The sequence below is a fragment of the Otolemur garnettii genome, unplaced genomic scaffold, assembly GCF_000181295.1.
Source record: "Otolemur garnettii isolate 467f Iridium unplaced genomic scaffold, OtoGar3 scaffold00005, whole genome shotgun sequence".
Lineage (NCBI taxonomy): Eukaryota > Metazoa > Chordata > Mammalia > Primates > Galagidae > Otolemur > Otolemur garnettii.
In genome coordinates, this window is record NW_003852400.1 from 18,488,521 (window position 1) to 18,508,239 (window position 19,719).

The window sequence follows — 19,719 nt, forward strand, 5'->3', positions numbered from 1 at the left end:
CCAAATAAAACCACCTGATTATGGTGTATTTTGATGTGTTGCTGATTTGGTTTACTAATATTTTGTTGTATATTTTTGTGTCTCCGTTCATCAGGCATGTTAGTCTGTAGGGGTTTTTTTTTGTATCCTTGTCTGAGTCGAATATCTGGGCAATATTGGCTTTGTAGAATGAGTTAGAGAAAATGGCCTTCTCCTTTGTTTTTTGGAATAGCTTTAGGAGGATTGGTACCAGTGTCCATAAAGTTTCTATGCAATTTAAAATAGTTGTCTATTCTAAATTGCACACAAACTTTATGGACACCCTTATATTTAGTAGAATTTGGTTGTGAAGTGATTTGATCCTGTTTTTTTTTTTTTTTTCTGGGAGACTTCATTTTTTTAATTGTTTTAATTTCACCAGTCATTACTGATTTACTGGTCTATTTAGGATTTCTGTTTCTTCCTAATTCACTCTTGACAGATTGTATGTTTCTAGGCATTTATCCATTTTCTCTAGGTTTTCTATATTCTGAGTATATAGTTGTTCATAGTAGTCTCTTGTGATCTTTTGTATTTCTTCAGTATCATTTGTAATGTCTTTTTTCTTTTCCGATTATGATTATTTGGATTTTCTGTCTTTTCTTAGTTTGTTAAGGTAGTAGTTTATTAATTTTATTTATCTTTTCAAAGGGCTAATCTTTTCATTTGGTTGAGCTTTTATATTTGCCTCAGTTTCTTTTAGGTCTGCTCTGATCTTTGTTATTATTTTCTTCTGATAATTTTGGGTTTGGTTTGCTCTAAATTTTCTAGTTGAGATCTGATGTTAGGTTGATTTCTAATTTCTGTTTCTTTGAGGTAGGCATTTAATACCCCTCTTAGACTGTTTTTGATATATTCTAGAGGTTTTTATATGTAATTTTTACATTTTCCGTTATTTATTTTTTTGAGACAGAGTCTCACTTTGCTACCATTGGTGAGTGCCCTGGTGTCATAGCTCACAGCAACCTCTAACTCTTGGGCTCAAGTGATACTCATGCATCAGCCTCCCAAGTAGCTGGGACTACAGGTTCCTGCCACATTGCCCATCTATTTGTAAAAACAAGGTCTCACTCTGGCTCAGGCTGGTGTTAAGCCTGTGAACTCAAGCAATCCACCTGCCTAGGCCTCTCAGAGTGAGAGTATTTTAAAATTTTTAAAAATTTCTATCTTAATTTTGTCATTGATCAAAAGATCCTTTGGAAGCATGTTGTTTAATTTCTCTATGTTTGAATAGTTTCAGGAATTTGTCTTGATATTGATTTCTAGTTTTATTCTACTGCAGGCTCAAAAGGTACTTGATATGATTTTGATTTTTGAAAATTGATTGAGACTTGCTTTGTTGCCTACCATATGGTTTATCTTAGAGAATACTCCATGTGCTGATGAGAAGAATGTGTGCTCTACAGTTGTGGAACTGGGCAGAATATTCCTATTATGTCCATTTGGTCTAATGTCCAGTTTAACTGTAGTGTTTCTTTTTCTTAACTTTCTGTCTTAAAGAACTGTCTGAACTGTAGTTTTCTTTTTCTTAATATTCTGTCTTAAAGAACTGTGAGTGGGGAGTTGCAGTCTCCCACTACTATTGTATTACTGTCTATTTCTTGTTTAGGCCTATTAATATTTGTTTTATAAAACTGGGAGCTACAGTGTTAGCTGCATATATATTTAGGAGGATTATATCCTCATGTTGGTTTGAACCCTGGATCATTATAGAATGACTTTCTTTGTCTTCTTTTTAATGGGTTTTGAATTAGTCTGTTTTATCTGTTATTAAGTATAGTGACTCTTGCTTGCTTTTCATGCCCATTTGTGTGGAATATCATTAGTTTCTCTCTTTTACCTTCAGTATGTAAGTGTCCTTATTATTAGTGTGAGTTTCTTGTGAGAAGCATATGGTTGATTTATTTTTTTTTAATCTGTGCTGTTGACCCATATCTTTTAAGTTCATCATTTTATCCTTTTATGTTCAAAGTTAATATTAATTTGTGAGGTTTGTTTCTGTCATTGTTAATTATTATCTATTAATAGTTACTGTGTAGTTTTTTTTTTTTTTTAAATCTGTTTGTCTTTGTGGATTGGCAGAGTTATGTTGTATTACGTTTTGGTTTTTCCTCTTCTTCCCTCATGTAATTGTTTTATCAGACCTGTAAATTTTATACTTTTATGTGCTTTTATGGTGGTGAATATTTGCCTTTTGTTTCCAAGTATAGAACTCTTTTGAGTATTTTGTGTAGGGCCAGTCTCAGGGTGATGAATACCCCCAGAATTTGACTGTCTAGGAAACACATTATTTTTCCTTCATTTATGAAACTATTCTGCCAGGATATAAAATTTGTTGTAGGCAGTTTTTTTTTTTTCCCTACATGGTAGATGCCTAGTAGTGGGATTTCGGATGAAATGGAGAGTCTATTTTGAGATCTTTGAGGATTCTCTGTACTTCTTTCCAAAGAGTCTGTATTAGTTTACAGTTCCACCAGCAGTGTGTAAGTATTCCCCACTCTCCACATCTGCATCAGCATCTGTAGCCTTGGAACTTTATGATATGGGCTGTTCTCACTGGGCTTAGGTGATATCTCAAGGTGGTTTTGATATGCATTTCTCTAATGACTAGGGATAATGAGCATTTTCTTTTTTTTTTGGCCAGGGCTGGGTTTGAACCCACCACCTCTGGCATATGGGGCTGGTACCCTACTCCTTGAGCCATAGGCACTGCCCAGATAATGAGCATTTTTTCATGTGTTTGTTAGCCGTTTGTCTGTCTTCTTCAGAGAGGTTTTGTTAATATCTCTTGACCAGTGGGTGGTATATGGGATTGTTTGTTCTTTTTTTCTTGATTAATTTGAGTTCTCCATAGATTCTAATTATCAACCCTTTGTCAGATTTCTAACATGTTAGTATTTTTTCCCAGAAGGTTGACTATTGCTTTAATTATTGTGTCCTTAACTGTGCATAAGCTTTTCAGCTTAAGTCCCGTTTGTTACTTTTCATTGTTGTTGTGATTGCCAATGAAGTCTTCTTCATAAAATCTTTCCCCAGGCAAACATTAGTAAGAGTTTTCCCCATGCTTTCTTCCAGGATTTTTATTGTTTCATGTCTTAAATTTAAATCTTTTATCCATTTGAATTGACTTTTGCAAATGGTGAAAGGTGCAGCTCCAGTTTCAGTCTTTTACATGTGGTTAGCCAGTTCTCCTAGTACCATTTGTTGAATAGGACTTCTTTTCCCCAGTGTATGCTTTTGTTTTTATTTATCAATGATAAGAGATTGTTTTCATCTCTTGGTTTTGAATTCTGTTCCATGTTTATGTCTCTATTTTTTTTTGTGCCAATACCATGCTATTTTGATCACTGTGGACTTGTATATAACTTGAAGTCTAGTAGAGTGATGCCTCTGGCTTGGTTTATTACTAAGAATTGGCTTGGCTATATAGGGTTTTTTCTGGTTCCATATGAAATGTAAAACTGTTTTTTCCAGTTCTTGAAAGTATGATGTTGGTATTTTAATGGGGATTGTATTGACTCTGAAGATTGCTTTGGGTAATATAGACATTTTAATAATGTTGATTCTTCCCAGCTATGAGCATGGTATATTCTTCCTTTTGTTAATATCTTCTGCTATTTTTTTTCTTAGGGTTTCATAATTCTCTTTGTAGAGGTCCTTCACCTTCTTTGTTAGGTATATTCCTAAGTATTTGATTTTCTTTGAAGCTAGCGTGAAGGGTATTGTGTCCTTGATTTGCTTTTCAACTTAATTGTTATTGGTGTACACAAAGGCTACTGATTTGTGGATACTGATTTTATACCCTGAGACATTGCTATATTTCTTAATCACTTCCAGGAGTCTTATAGTTGAGTTTCTGGGTTTTTCTAAGTATAAGATTATATCATCAGAAAAGAGTGAGAGTTTGACTTACTTTGTCCGAATTGTTCACACTGACTTTATTTACCTTTAAATTTATTTCAAATTATTATGAAGGTACACATTTTGAGATTACATTGTTCTAATGTCCAGGGTATACTTCCAGTTGTAAAAGAGCCCCCTGAGTGATGTTATATACATGTTATACCCTCACAATGTTCACATACCCTCCCTCCTTCTGCCAGTTATCCTCCCTTCTCCCCCCTTACCCCTCACAACTCCCCCTGCCCTTGTACTAGAGTGTATTTGTATTTTATTGTTCATACCAGCATGTAATTGCTTATATATTGGTTTCACATTAGTATTGGGTACATTGGATATTTATTTTTCCATTCCTGTGATACTTTACCAGAAGAATGTGTTTCAGCTCCATTCAGGTAAATGTAAAAGATGTAAGTGTCCATTTTTTCTGATGGCTGAATAGTATTCCATGGTATACATATACCACAGTTTGTTGATCCATTTATGGGTTGATGAGCATTTGGGTTACTTCCATGACTTGGCCATTATAAATTGAGCTGCAGTAAACATTCTGGTGGAATGCCTTTGTGGTAAAATGATTTTAGTTGTTTGGGGTAGATACCTACTAATGAAACTGCAGGATCAAATGTAAGGTCTACTTTTAGCTCTTTAAGGATTCTCCATATTTCTTTCCAAAAAGGCTATATTAGTTTGCAATCCCACCAGCAGTGTAAAAGTGTTCCCTTCTCTTCACATCCATGCCAGCATCTGTGGTTTTGGAACTTTGTGATATGGGCTAATCTTACTGGAGTTAGGTGATATCTTTGAGTGGTTTTGATTTGCATTTCTCTGATGATTAAAAATAAGCTTTTTTTCATATGTTTATTGGCCATTTGTCATCTTTGGAGAAGTTTCTGTTAAGTCTCTTGCCTACTTAGAGAGGGGATTATTTGCTCTTTTCTTATTGTTTAATTTGATTTTTCTGTAGATTCTAGTTATCAGGCCTTTGTCAGATTTATAACATGCAAAACTCTTCTCCCATTCTGAGGACTGTTTGCTTTGTTTGTGGTACTCTTAGCTGTGAAAAAGCTTTTTACCTTGATCAAATCCATGTCCTAAGGAAGAATTGGCAGCTAAACCTTAAGGATTGTTTTATATATACCTAAGAGTTCCATTTTATTTGTATTAATTATTAATATCTGAATGATACATCTGTCATTATTTATTTGTAGCATCAATAAAAGGTATTGGAGAAATACCTTTATATGATTGAATATTATATAATTATGATTTAAAACAGTAGTAGATGGTAACTATTTTCAGCTTTTTCAGCTATATCGGCTATATTACCTTCATTCCATCCAAAATACCACAGTGACTGAAAATGTATTTTACAAAAATAATAAATCAGAACCAGAAATGGAAAACTCAGTATATATATTGAGTCAATATATAACAAAAATATTGAGGATTCCAAAAGATGTATCGAGTATATCGTATTGCCAGTGTAACTTGTGGCTGGAAAGCCATAAGATGGTATGCAAATGAGAGCATGACTGTTTTCCAGTAAAACTTTATGGACACTAAAATTTGATTTTTATGTAATTTTCACATATTATAAAATTTTATTCTTCTTTAGATTCCCCCCCCCACCCCCCCACCATTAAAGAAAGGAAGAACCATTCCAAGCTCTCTAGATTTACAAAAACCAGGTAGTGCGCTGGACTTAACCCTTAGGTCACGATTTATCAGCTCTTAATTTAGAAGATTATATAACATCATGGAAGTGTTCATAATATATTAAGCAAGTAAAAAAAAGTAGGTTACAAAACAGGGTGTATTGTATAATCCCATTTATGCAGAAAAGCAATTATCAGCCTATAGGTAGCACTGGAAGAAAGAGATGTCAAAATCCTAAGAGTGGTTTTCTAGTTAGATCATGGGTAGATTTATTTCTACATTGTGTTTATTTGTATTTTCCTGAGTTTTGTACCCTGTGTATCATGTTGTTTTTAAAAATAAACATATCAGAAAAAATTGTTTAAAAGGTTACAAAGAATCTGTACATTCTCAGCAAAATCAGGATATTTATTGTTAATTAATTTGATAGAATATGTTTTGTTTACCCTCTGCTCCACTTTTAGCCAACAAGTCCGAAATTTGGAAAAGCTGACTCATATGAAAAACTGGAAAAGCTGGGGGAAGGATCTTATGCTACAGTATACAAAGGGAAAAGCAAGTAAGTTCATTGCTTTTTAAAATATTTCATGTGTAAAATGCATCTGCTCTCTTCATCCTAAATAGCAATGTGTGTGAATCATTCTCATTTCATATACAATAGATTCGGTTACCCCCCCCCCCCGGGTTTTTTGTTTGTTTGTTTCTACAAGTATAAAAGCCAATAGAATAGGTTTCCCCTGCTTGTAGACAGTTTTTTAGACTTGTCCAATTTAACTTTTCTGTTTGACTCTTCTGCCCAACTTTGCTTTCTCTTTCTCTCGTGTAATTGGAACCCTTGAATGAAAATTCATTTAATTTCTCATTGCGTTTAGTGTTAACTTAAGAATAAAGGTATTAATTTGGCAAAGGCAAATGTATTGGCCCTTCCTGACATCTTTTTAAATTGAGGTTTTACTTTCTCTTTCAGAAGTCACTTAGTTAAAAAAAATAAAAAATTGCGAACCTTTCCTTGTCTTTCTCTTTCTTCTTACCTATGCACTTTGGCATCAGACTCTGTAGGGGAAACTAAGCCCTGGTCATTACCGTAAGACTCACTTCCTGTTTGAGAGACGTGAAGAATCATGAGAATGGCATGTGAGTTGTGTATGTGTAGGAGATAAGAAAACTGGCCTCTAAAGGAGAATGTCTATGTGAGGTGTGGCAATACCAGGCCTAATGGGTATGGTAAAGATTATCTAGATTCCAAAGGACTCTGGAGGCTAGAGGCAGAGGTCTTACTTAAGGTCTGAGATTTTGCAAAAACAAATTGGAGACTTTCTGTCTGACACTTTCCATGTTCCCCCTTTTTAGTGCTGATGTCTGATAAGTAACTTTTAACTACATTTTCCTGCTTTGTGATAATAAATACAGACCAGGAAGGCTCCTCCCAGAGTTCCTCCATCCTTGACACAAACTTTCTGTCAAGCCTCTTCATGCCTCTCACCAAGACCCCCTCATTGGGTGACCCCAAACCCCTTCAATGCTGTATATTTACACATAGAGAAACAATCCTTTCTTCCTTTGTTTTCTTTCCCTCTATTGTTATCGTGGGGTCAGGGCATAGATTAGATTCTTAAAAAGCTTGTCCCCATATGTTTCTGATTGTCCTCTTCCCTCTTCCTTGCTGATTAAGGTTAGAGAGGTACTTTCTTTAAGGGTGGTTACCTACAGCTTTTAGGTAACTTGATGCTATGTCTGAAATAGCCATAGAAGAAAAAAACCTTAATTTACCTTAATAACTTTATCAAATGATGTTGAAAATAATTCTCTAAATATTCTTCTTCTTATTTATTTTTTGAATCATGACCTAGGTAATTAAATAAAGAGATGTAGAAGATAAAATTCTCTGAGGGATCATCCCAAATATGTAATTGGAAGTTGTGATCATGTGCTAATTGGCTTTCTGCTGTGTAGTTTTATACCTTTGTTCATGGTTGTTAAGTTAAAAAGTTGAAGAAATACTCTTTATAAAGAAGGATAGGTAAGTAAGGAAATGGAAAAGTGCTAAGTTAAAAGTAGTAATATTGGTTGTGTGAGGTGGCTCATGCCTTTAATGCTAGCACTTTGGGAGGCTGAAGCTAGAGAATCACTTGAGTCCAGGAGTTCAACACCAACCTGGGCAAGAAAGCAAGACTTTATTTCTCCAGAAAATAAAAAAAAATGAGCAATCCTGTCTCCAAAAACAACTAGTATTTATTTTAGTATATTTATAGTAGTATTCATTAGAGAATTGTAAAAAAATTACAACAACAAAGGTATGTGTGTTTTTTTGTTTGAATGAAAAAATCAACATGATGAGAAACAGAAAAAAAAAACTCTGAGGGTTAGTTTGATGGTAATCTTGTGGGTTGAGAATTTTGGAATGTCAGGGTAAAAGGTTGTATCCCATGTTTTTATTTTCTTTTACAAAGGAAAACAGTAGTACTCTACTATATAAAATTTACATGTACACTTAATAACATGACAACTACCCTTTTCTGAGCAATTATTTTGCATAAAGTACAGTACATCCTTTGTCCCATTAACTCCTCATACTGCCACATAAGATAGGTTCTATCATTGTCATCTCCGCTTGACCAGTCAGCAATCTCGGTGCTTAGAGAGGTCTGGCCACTCGCCCATGTCCACACAGGTGGTAAATGACAAAGCTTGTTTTAGTTCGTGTCTGTCTGGTAGCTCGGAGCCATTCTTTTTCTAACCATTATACCTTTACTGTTTCCATAAAATAAGGCTTTGGAAAGATTTGGTTCTAGATGAATATTCCAGATGGTTCTCAACATATGCTCTGACTCCTTTTAATTGTGATTCAAACAGAAGCAAACACATTGTTTCTTTATAAGGAAAAAAACCAAGCACTTGGAAGTGCCTACCCATAAAAGATGTGCTTATCTGATCTCCAAATATAAGTTAATAACTCCATTAAGTGTTTAACTTCAAGATCTGTGCCAACATCTTGGAGATAGTTGAAAAAGTTTCTATTTATTATGCCTGAATAAAGTAAAGACTTCAACATTATCTACAATCTTTGAGAAAGATGATTCTGGACAGTTGGTAGTTTTCACTACAGCAGGTCTACATTTATCTTGTTTAGCAATTTTTTTTTTTTTACTTTTTTTTTATTGTTAGGGATTCATTGAGGGTACAAGAAACCAGGTTATACTAATTGCATTTGTTAGGTAAAGTCCTGCTTATAATTGTGTCTTGCCCCCAAATGGTGTGTCACACACCAAGACCCCTACCCCCTTCTCTCCTTCCCTCTCTCTGCTCTTTCTTTCCCCCACCCCCTCCCTTCTTCTTTCTCTGTCTCTGCTCTCCCTTTCCCACAACCCCCCACCATGTACTAGGTCATTAATTGTCCTCATATCAAAATTGAGTACATAGGATTTATGCTTCTCCATTCTTGTGATGCTTTACTAAGAACAATGTGTTCCACTTCCATCCAGGTTAATACAAAGGCTGTAAAGTCTCCATTTTTTTTAATGGCTGAATAGTATTTCATGGTGTACATATACCGTAGCTTGTTAATCCATTCCTGGGATGGAGGGCATTTAGGCTGTTTCCACATTTTGGCAATTATAAATTGAGCTGTGATAAATAGTCTAGTGCAAGTGTCCTTATGATAAAAGGATTTTTTTCCTTCTGGGTAGATGCCTAGTAATGGAATTGCAGGATCAAATGGGAGGTCTAGCTTGAGTTCTTTGAGGGTTCTCCATACTTCCTTCCACAAAGGTTATATTAGTTTGCAGTCCCACCAGCAGTGTAAAAGTGTTCCTTTCTCTCCATATCCATGCCAACATCTGTAGTTTTGAGATTTTGTGATGTGGGCCATTCTTGCTGGGGTTAGATGATATCTCAGGGTGGTTTTGATTTGCATTTCTTTAATAATTAGGGATGATGAGAATTTTTTCATATGTTTGCTAGCCATTTATCTGTCTTCTTTAGAGAAGGTTCTATTTATCTCTCCTGCCTATTGACATATAGGATTGTTGGCTTTTTTTCATGTGGATTAATTTGAGTTCTCTATAGATCCTAGTTATAAAGCTTTTGTCTGATTCAAAATATGCAAATATCCTTTCCCATTGTGTAGGTTGTCTATTTGCTTTGGTTGTTGTCTCCTTAGCTGTACAGAAGCTTTTCAGTTTAATTAAGTCCCATTTGTTTTTTTTTGTTGTTGTTGCAGTTGCTATTGAAGTCTTCATAAAGGCTTTCCCCAGACCGATATCTTCCAGTGTTTTTCCTATGCTTTCTTTGAGGATTTTTAATCTTTTCATGCCTTAATTTTAGGTCTTTTATCTATCTTGAATCAATTTTTGTAAGGGGAAAAGGTGTGGGTCCAGTTTGAGTTTTCTACATGTGGATATCCAGTTCTCCTAGCACCATTTATTTAATAGGGATTCTTTCCCCCAGTGTATTTTCTTGTTTGATTTATCGAAGATTAGGTGGCTGTAAGATGTTAGTTTCATTTCCTGGTTTTCTACTCAATTCCAAATGTCTATGTCTCTATTTTTGTGCCAGTATCATGCTGTTTTGACCACTATGGTCTTATCGTATAGCCTAAAATCTGGAATGCTGATGCCCCCGGCTTTGTTTTTATCACTAAGAACTGCCTTAGCTATACAGGGTTTTGTCTGGTTCCATACAAAACAATTATTTTTTCTAAATCTTGAAAGTATAATGTTGGTATTTTAATAGGGATGGCATTGAATCTGTAGATTGCTTTGGTTCTTCCCAACCATGAGCATGGTATGTTCTTCCATTTGTTATATCCTCCGCTAAATCTTTTCTTAGGGTTTCATAATTTTCTTTATAGAGGTCCTTCACCTCTTTTCTTAAGTATATTCTTAGATATTTGAAGCTAAGCTGAAGGGAATTGTGTCCTTAATTAGCCTCTCATCTTGGCTGTTATTGGCATATACAAAGGCTACTGACTTGTGAACATTGATTTTATATCTTGAGACATTACTGTATTTTTTGATGACTTCCAGGAGTCTTCTGGTTGAGTCTTTGGGGTTCTTTAAGTATAAGATCATATTGTCAGCAAAGAGGGAGAGTTTGACCTCCTCTGCTCCCTTTATTTCCTTCTCTTGCCTGATTATATTGGCTAGAACTTCCAGTACTGTGTTGAACAGTAGTGGTGATAGGGGACAACCTAGTCTGGTTCCAGTTCTAAAAGGAAAAGCTTTCTGTTTTACTCCATTTAGTAAAATATTAGCTGTGGGTTTGTCATAGATAGCTTTGATCTGTTTAAGAAATGTGCCATCTATGCCAATACTCTTCAGTGTTCTAATTAGAAAAGGATGCTGGATTTTATGGAATGCTTTTTCTGCATTTATTGAGAGAATCATATGGCCTTTGTTTTTGCTTCTGCTGATAAGGTGAATAATGTTAATAGACTTGCATGTATTAATCCTTGCATTCCTGGGATGAAAGCTACTTGATCATGATGTATGACTTTTTTGATGATAAGGTATAAACTATTGGCTAGGATTTTGTTGAGAATTTTTGCATCTATATTCATTAGTGAAATTGGCCTGAAGTTCTCCTTTTTAGTTGGGGCTTTTCCTGGTTTTGGTATCAGGGTGATGTTTGCTTTGTAGAATGTGTTGGGGAAGATTCCTTTCTCCTTAGTTTTTGGGAATAATTTCTGCAGTGTGGGAAACCTTCTTTGGAGGGCTGATAGAATTTTGGTGTGAAGCCATCCAGACCAGGATGTTAGAAGATTTTTTTGAGATGGAGACTCACTGTGTTGTCCTTGGTAGAGTGCCATGGCATCACAGCTCCACAGCAACCTCAGACTCTTGGGCTTAAGCATTTCTCTTGCCTCAGCCTCCCAGGTAGCTGGGACTACAGGTGCCCGCCAGAATGCCTGACTATTTTTTCTTGTTGTAGTTGTCATTGTTGTTTGGCAGGCCTGGGCCAGGTTTGAACCTGTCAGCCTTGGTGTATGTGGCCAGTGCTATTACCGCATAGGTATGGAGCCATGGAGATTTTTTACTGTTTCTTTGATCTCAGTGCTTGAAATTGGTTTGTTCAGGAGATCTCTTTCTTCCTGGCTAAATCTAGTGAGAGGGTCTGATCCCAAATATTGATCTATTTCCTTCACATTGTCAAATTTCTGGGCATAGTGTTTCTTGTAGTATTCAGAGATAATCTCTTGTATCTCTGTGGCCTCTGTTGTTATTTGCCCTTTATCATTTCTGATTGAGGTTATTAGAGATTTTTCTTTTCTATTTCTAGTTAGTCTAGCCAAAGGTTGATCTATTTTATTCATTTTTTCAAAAAAACCAACTCCTTGTTTCATTAATTTTCTGAATGATTCTTTTGTTTTCAATTTCATTAATCTCTGATTTAATTTTGGATGTTTCTTTTTTTCTGCTGGGTTTAGGCTTAGATTGTTTTTCTTTTTCCACTTCCATGGAATGGCTTGTGAGTTGTTGATGTGCTCTCTTCCTGTTTTGGGGATGTAGGCATCTAAAGTGATAAATATTCTTCTCAGGACTGCTTTTGCTGTATCCCACAGGGTTTGGTAGCTTGTGTCTTCATTATTGTTATGCTATAGGAAGTTAATGATTTCCTCTTTTATTTCTTCCTGCACCCAACTGTCATTCAGCATAAGGTTGTTTAATTTCTATCCCTTTGTGTGGGATTGAATGTTTTTGGTGGATTTGAGTTCTGACTTTAATGCCTTGTGGTCTGAGAAGATACAAGGTAAAGTTTCAGTTCTTTTGATTCTTGTTAGCATTTCTTAAGCATTTTCAAGTCTGTTGGTCACATGTAGTATTTAATTTCCTTCAGGTGGAAATGAAAGTCCTCATTGCCTGCTCACCTGCTTTAAGAGATGACAGGCTGGCTGGGTTTGCCTGCATTAAGGTGACAAGGTTAGGTTGAAGAATAGCAGCTACGTGTCATATAGCAGGAGTTAGAGCTGAGTTTGTCTGGTGTGTCCCTAAAGTCTTACATAATTTAGAGAGCCAGAGGAATGTTGGGATCCCTGTCTCAGTACTCCTCACCACTTTCCTGTGAGTGTCTGCATCCCTGCTGCCATCTCTACACTTTATCTTTGGAATCGTCCCCCAAAGCATTATTTTCCAGGAAAGCTGCCTGGCATTTGTAGAGATCCCTGTGATTTTCAGTTTGTGAGCATTTTACATAGATGTGTTGATTTGCAGGTGTCAAGTTTGAATTTCATCATAAACCTCATTCGGTCACTTCGCTAGGGCTGCTGTAACAAAGTACCACAAGCTGCATGACTTAATAGAAGTATATTGTCTCAAGGTTCTGAAAAGTAGAAGTGTGAAATCAGTGTGTGGACAGGATGGGTTCTTTCTGTGGGATATGGGGGACAGTCTGTTCCTTGTGTCCCTCCTCGCTTCTAATGGTGTGCTGTCGATTGTGGGCTTCCTGGCTTGAAGATGTGGCACCCTCCACATGAAGATGTCTCTGCCTCCATCTTCACATGGCATTCTCCCAATGATTTGTGTCTGTCTCTGTGTCCAAGTTTCCTCTTTTATTAGGACACCAGCCATGTTGGGTTAGAGCCTACACTATGACTTCATTTTAACTTGATCAACTCTGTAAAGATCCTGTTTCCAAATAAGGTCCCATTATGAGGTGCTAAGGGTTAAAACTTTGGCATATCTTCTGGGTGAACAAAAAAAAATCCATAACACCCTTTTTTTGTATATTGAACTTGCTAAATCATTTCCTTAATTTTGTAATCATTCAATTTTAATAATTCAATGAACAATTCATTAATTTTAATGATGAGATTTAATAATTTTTTGCTTTTAATAAATTTAATTTGATTAATAATAATTTTTTTTTTTTTTTTTTTTAGAGAGAGAGTCTTACTTTGTCACCTTCAGTAGCATGCTATGGTGTCACAGCTCACAGCAACCTCTAGCTCTTGGGCTTAGGTGATTCTTTTGCCTCAGCCTCCTGAGTAGCTGGGACTACAGGTGCCTTCCATAATGCTGGCTATTTTTTTGTTGCAGTTTGGCCAGGGCCAGGTTTGAACCCACCATTCTCGGGATATGGGGCCGGCGCCCTGCTCACTGAGCCACAGGTGCCACCCAATAATAATCATTTTAATAATTTATTCCTATTAAGTTTTACTTCCATATGTGCACATTAAGTGTTATCAACTAATTCCAATTTAGTGTTGAGTACAGGTGGTGTTTGTTTTTCCTTCTTGTTATATTTCAGTTTAGAGGAATGGTCTGTAGTTTCATCCAGGTTGTTACAAAAAATACTAGATCGCCTTTTTTTTTTTATTGGCTGAGTAGTACTCCATGGTATGCATATACTACATTTTACTAATCCGCTCATGTAGTGGTGGGCATTTGGATCGTTTCCACTTCTTTGCAGTTGTGAATTGTGTTGCTGTAATGACAGTAAAATGTAAGTGTCTTTATGATAAAATGTCTTTTTTTCCTTGCAGTAAATACCCACTTGTGGGATTGGTAAATCAAAAGTTAGTTCTACTTTTAGTTCTCAAAGGTATCTTCATAGTACTTTCCATAGAGGTTGCATTAATTTGCAGTCCCATCATCAGTGCATATGTGCTTTTTTCTTTGTGAATCCATACCAGGACTTATTTTGGGAATTTTTTATAAGAGCCATTCTTACTGGAGTTAGGTGATATGTCACTATGGTTTTGATTTGCATTTCCCTAATGATTAGAGATGTTGAGCATTTTTTCATGTGTTTGTAGGCCATTAGACTATCTTCATTTGAGAAGTTTCTGTTCATGCCTTTTGCCCACTTTTTGATAGGGTTGTTTGTTTTTTTTTCAACTTTATTTGCTTGAGTTCTTTGTAGATTCTGTTATCAGCCCTTTATTGGATGTAAAGCATGCAGAGAGTTCTCCCATTTTGTGGGTTGTCTATGTACTTTATTGATTGTGTCCTTGGCTGTGCAGAAACTTTTTAATTTGATCAAGTCCCATTAGTTTATTTTTGTTGGTGCTATGATTGCTTTTGGGTTCTTCTTCATAAATTCTTTCCCTGGTTCAATAGCTATGAGCTTTGCCGACATTTCTTTTCTAGAATTTTTATAGTTTCCTGACTTAGGCTTAAGTCTATTGTCCATTATGTATTATAATTTTGTGAATGATGAGAGGTACAGATCCTGTTCAAGTTTTTTATATATGGCTATGAGTTTTCCCAGTACCATTTATTGGATGGGGATTTTTTTCCCAAGTGTATGTTTTTATCTGCTTTATCAAAAATCAGATGGGAATATAAAGATGGTTTCTCTGGGTTCTCTGTTCTTATCTATAGGTCTGTGTCTCTGTTTTTGTGCTAGTACCAAGCTGTTTTGTTCTGCAGGATAGGTGCAAGGTCTTCTTTGTAGGTTTGGTTAAATTTGGGTCTGAAACTGTTTGCTCTGGGACTTCTTGTTGGAAAATTTTTTTATTGCTGCTTCAGTTTTGGTGCTTCCTGGTGGTCTGTTGAGTTCTGTATCTTCCTGGTTGAGGCTAGGGAGGTTGTGTGTTTCCAAGACATAACACTTACTAATTGCAAACCTCACTAATGTGGCATTGCATTCATGACAGTGTTCTTTTTCTTCCTGTGGTGTGTGCAAACCATCCTTTATCTCTTGGTTCTTCTTTAAACAATATAAACACAGGATATTCCCCTTATTAAGGTTTGTGTAATCTTTAATTTTGGAATAGTTGCTATAAGCTATAGTTTAGAAACTCGAGAAGGAATAAAAGGGTTTTAAATTACTTTTGAGTTCTCTTGGGCTTCATTCCTACAGGAAGGCACGCATTGGCGATAAGTTGACTGAGATTCTTACATAGATGGCCCTCTTGGTAATGAGCTTGGCTTCTAAAGAATGGCTGGCTGAATTGTTCACATCAACATACAAAACTCATAGATATGTTCTATTTGTTTTATTATTATTATTATTATTTTTTGTAGAGACAGAGTCTCACTTTATCGCCCCTGGTAGAGTGCCCTGGTGTCACACAGCAACCTCCAACTCCTGGGCTTAGGCGATTCTCTTGTCTCAGCCTTCTGAGTAGCTGGGACTACAGGCGCCTGCCATAACACCTGGCTATTTTTTTGTTGCAGTTCGTCCAGGGTTGGGTTTGAACCTGCCACCCTCGGTATATGGGACCGGTGCCCTACCCACTGAGCCACAGGTGTCACCCCTTATTATTTTTTAAAAAGCTTTAAAGTTACCAGTTCTCTTGCTTGAATAGGGAGTTTTTGTTTCTGCTTTTTAACTAATATTCTCCAGCTTCTTTCTGCTTTTTCTGTGTGTGTATATAGATATTTGGGAGAGTGAGGACATTTATTATTGTTTCTGACTACTAATCTCTGTTCTGGTTTGGTTTCCTAATTATGTTCTCTCTTCCAAATCCCTGTAGCATTTAATATAGGATTAAAGAATCCTATATTGTATAATTATTTGCATATTTAAAATATGTGGCTTTTAAAAATGTCTTTAATTTATCACCTTAAAATCATCTTTTTACTTCTCAGTTTCTGGGACTTTGTATATTAAGTGACTATTACTATTTTGTGAGCTTATTCAGTTAATTATGAATGTTTATTATATTGTTTATAATTACGCCCTTTTTATCCGAGAGTGCTAGGATTACAGCCATTGCACCTGGCCAGGATGTAGTATATTTTTTATAAGCTGGAATGGGGTGAGAAAGGTCAGATAGAATGGTGTGGGGTTTCAAAGGAAGGAAGTGAAGATGATGTTGACTGAAGTATTTTAGTGTGCTCTTCCCAGTGGTGACTGCATTCAGAAGCCACAGCCTCATGTGCTTTTAAATCAAGCCTCCCCATCACTGTGTATCCTGTGGGGTCCTGGGCACAGTTCCCTTTGGGGGCTTGCCCCTTCTCCTTCAAGCAAATATAATGAGATTCTCACCCTTTGGTCATCAGGCTCTTCACTAAATTTGTTGAACCCAGGGGGCCTTGATGTAAAAGCAAACAGATTCATTTTTATTATTGTGCAAATTCTGATTAAGCCAAAGTGTTATGTTTGAATTTTGAAATGTAATTGGCTTTCAGCAACAGAATTTGGAAGTATGAGTGGTTTGCTCATGTGTGGGCACTCATGAATATGGCTGTTGTAAATAAATGTTATGACCACCTGCCACCCAAAACCCTAAAGTTGAAATGTGGTAGTAATTCTCTTCAGTGTGCTGGGATCTTCTGATGGATCAGCCCTGAATCCCCAGATGCATGAATCTGCCCACGGTTTGGGATCCTGCCTTGGCATGGTCAGAAACTGTGAATCTTTGCTCTCCTGGGAAAGGGTCCTTTTCTTCGGTGTTGGCCTTGCTCACACTGAGTGGTCCCGAAGACTGTCTCCATCTCTGGCCATTTCTCTACTTCAGTTTTTGTCCAGGTGAATATGCCAAAGTCTTATTCCTGTGGGAGCCTGCTGTGTGCTGGGCTGTAAATCGTTATCTCAGAGGTCATTAAGAACAAGGGAAGAATTTACTCACTTTATGTAACATGAGATTTATGAGATTGAAAGTGCCAATCTTCTTTTAGCATTTCATTGTACCAATTTGTGCTGAATAATTGAACTTGAATTAAGTGACCTCATAAATTGAGAGACTATAGCAAACCAAGACTGAAATACACTAAATACATTTCAAAGAGCTCTTCAAAGCCCCAGGAGAAATAGGGGGAAGAAATGCTGTTAATTAAAACAAGCAGCAGCAAGAAGAAAGGCAGAGGCAGCTAACCACCTTTTCAGAATATGTGAGATTAAAGCCCTGGTTCTTAACTGCTTGCCCCGGAGGTCAACTCCATTGAAACACTATCAGGAGGAGTTTGAAGAATTCTAGAAGTCCATAATCCTCAGATAGAAAATGCTAGACTCCTGGTTCATTGAAGTTTTAATCGTAAGTGTTGACACCTGGGCTGTCATGCTGGCTTTCAGTGTCCTGAGAGGTTACCTGCCTACAAATGGGAACTTTGTCCAAAGAGACGCAAATCTGATTACATTTTACAAGCTCTGCCTAGGGTGCTCTCGAGGCCCCTTCTCCGTTTCTCATTAGGTCTGCTCTGATTTCTTTTAGACTTTGCATCCTTGGGTCAGAGCTTATTATCACAGCTCACTTCAAAGATCAAGCCTGTAACCACACTATTTAGTAACAGGGTATGAAGCAGCAACGCAGTATAATACAACTAGTGTGAGTTTTGTAATTTAATATTGGAAAAGTAGAGCATTATGATGTCTAACAGGAGAAACTGGATTTCTTTCTTAAAAAGCTAATGGAGTAAATGGAGTTCGTGGTGTGAGATTTTTAGATGCATTCCTTGTGAATAGGTACAAGTTGAAAAAGCAGTGTTCTTTTCCTTATCCTGTCCAAGGAGGATAATAGCCCACCCACCAACGTCTTGCTAATTTTATTTTTTTAAAACCCTCACAGCACACTCGAATTGCAGATTCAGCCCTGGCTTCTGCGTTCAGAAGAAGAATGCAGGCATTAGGGGCTGGTTCATTGGTACAGCTGGTTTCGTTTAGTGTGCTGCAGATAAATAAACAATGCCTAATCTTTTTGACAAAAGTGACAATGAGGGGATTGTTTAAGTGAGAAGCATGATTTTAATTATTAGACTAAACTGTACTGCAATAACTTTCCTATTAGACAGTGTTTAAGTGGATTGGCCTCTGTTAGACATTTTTATTATTGAGTTTTTTTGACCATTTGATTATTTAAACAGTCATATTTTCTGTCTTCAAAACTGTGGACCTATATCAGCTATGCCTAACTGGTGAGAAGGGAGTTATTTTTTGGATATTGGAGGAATTTTTTAAAAGAGTGTGGAAATTTCCAGTTATTGAAATGATTGAAACTGATAATGTCAGGACCTTTGGGATCTTTCCCATAGTTCAGTTTAAGTGGTTTTTGAGCAGGACTAGGGATAGGATATGATAATAAGATTGGTTTCTGTTTATAGCATACCCACATTCCCAAACTGATTCATTATTATTGCCTTGCCATCTTTGGGTTTACACCAGGATGCTAGAGAAGTAGCGTATTTCTGGTCTAAACTAGCGGTTCTCAACTAGGGGCAATTGTTCTGACCAGGAGATATATATATTTTTTTAATAATTATTTTTTATTAAATCATAACTTTGTACATTGATGCATTTATGGGGTTCAGGGTACTGCTTTGATATACAATGTGAAATGTTTACATTGGACCAAGTAACACATCCATCACAATTATACTCATTTCTTAATAGTTTTGAAATGTACCATTATATCATGCACATTAGGTGAGGTCCCCACAAATACCCTCCCTTCTCCCATGTCCCCTCTCCCCATCCCTCTCTCTCCTCTTCCCTTCTACTTTATGGACTATAGTTATGTTTTGCCATTTGTATGATTGTGTAGGTGGTTATGTATTGATTTCATAGTAGTATCGAGTACTTGGATACTTTTTTCCCCATTCTTGGGATACTTTACTAAGAAGAATATGTTCTAGCTTCATCCAGGTAAACATAAAAGATGTGAAGTCTCCTTCTTTTTTATGGCTGCATAGTATTCCATGGTGTACATATACCACAATTTGTTAATCCGTTCATGGGTCCATGGACACTTGGGCTGTTTCCATGTCTTGGCAATTATGAATTGGGCTGCAATAAACATTCTGGTGCAACTGTCTTTGTTGTAAAATAATTTTTGATCATCTGGGTATATACCTAGTAGAGGAATTGCAGGATCAAATGGTAGACCTACTTTTAGTTCCTTGAGTGTTCTCCAAACTTCTTTCCAAAAAGGCCTTATTAGCTTGCATTCCCACCAGCAGTGTAGACGTGTTCCCTTCTCTCTGCATCCATGCAAACATCTGGAGTTTTGGGATTTTGCTAATCTTACTGGAGTTAGATGATGTCTCAAAGTGGTTTTGATTTGCATTCCTCTGATGATTAAGGATGATGAGCATTTTTTAATATGTTTGTAGGCCATGCGCCTGTCTTCATCAGAGAAGTTTCTGTTCAAGTCTCTTGCCCACATAGAAATGGGGTCATTTCTTCTTTTCTTATTGATGGTTTGAGTTCTCTATAGATTCTAGTTATCAGACCTTTGTCAGAAGTGTAAAGTGCAAAAATCTT

At 36.5% G+C, this 19,719-nt stretch overlaps 1 protein-coding gene across 1 annotated transcript in view; it reads left to right on the forward strand.

The window, feature by feature from the left end:
* CDK14 (cyclin dependent kinase 14) overlaps nt 1-19,719 on the forward strand; it is a 615,387-nt gene that overhangs the window by 151,970 nt on the left and 443,698 nt on the right. Inside the window, exon 4 of the mRNA XM_012811338.2 lies at nt 6,042-6,136. Coding sequence (XP_012666792.1) covers nt 6,042-6,136 — 95 coding nt within the window. The remainder of the gene's footprint in view (nt 1-6,041; nt 6,137-19,719) is intronic.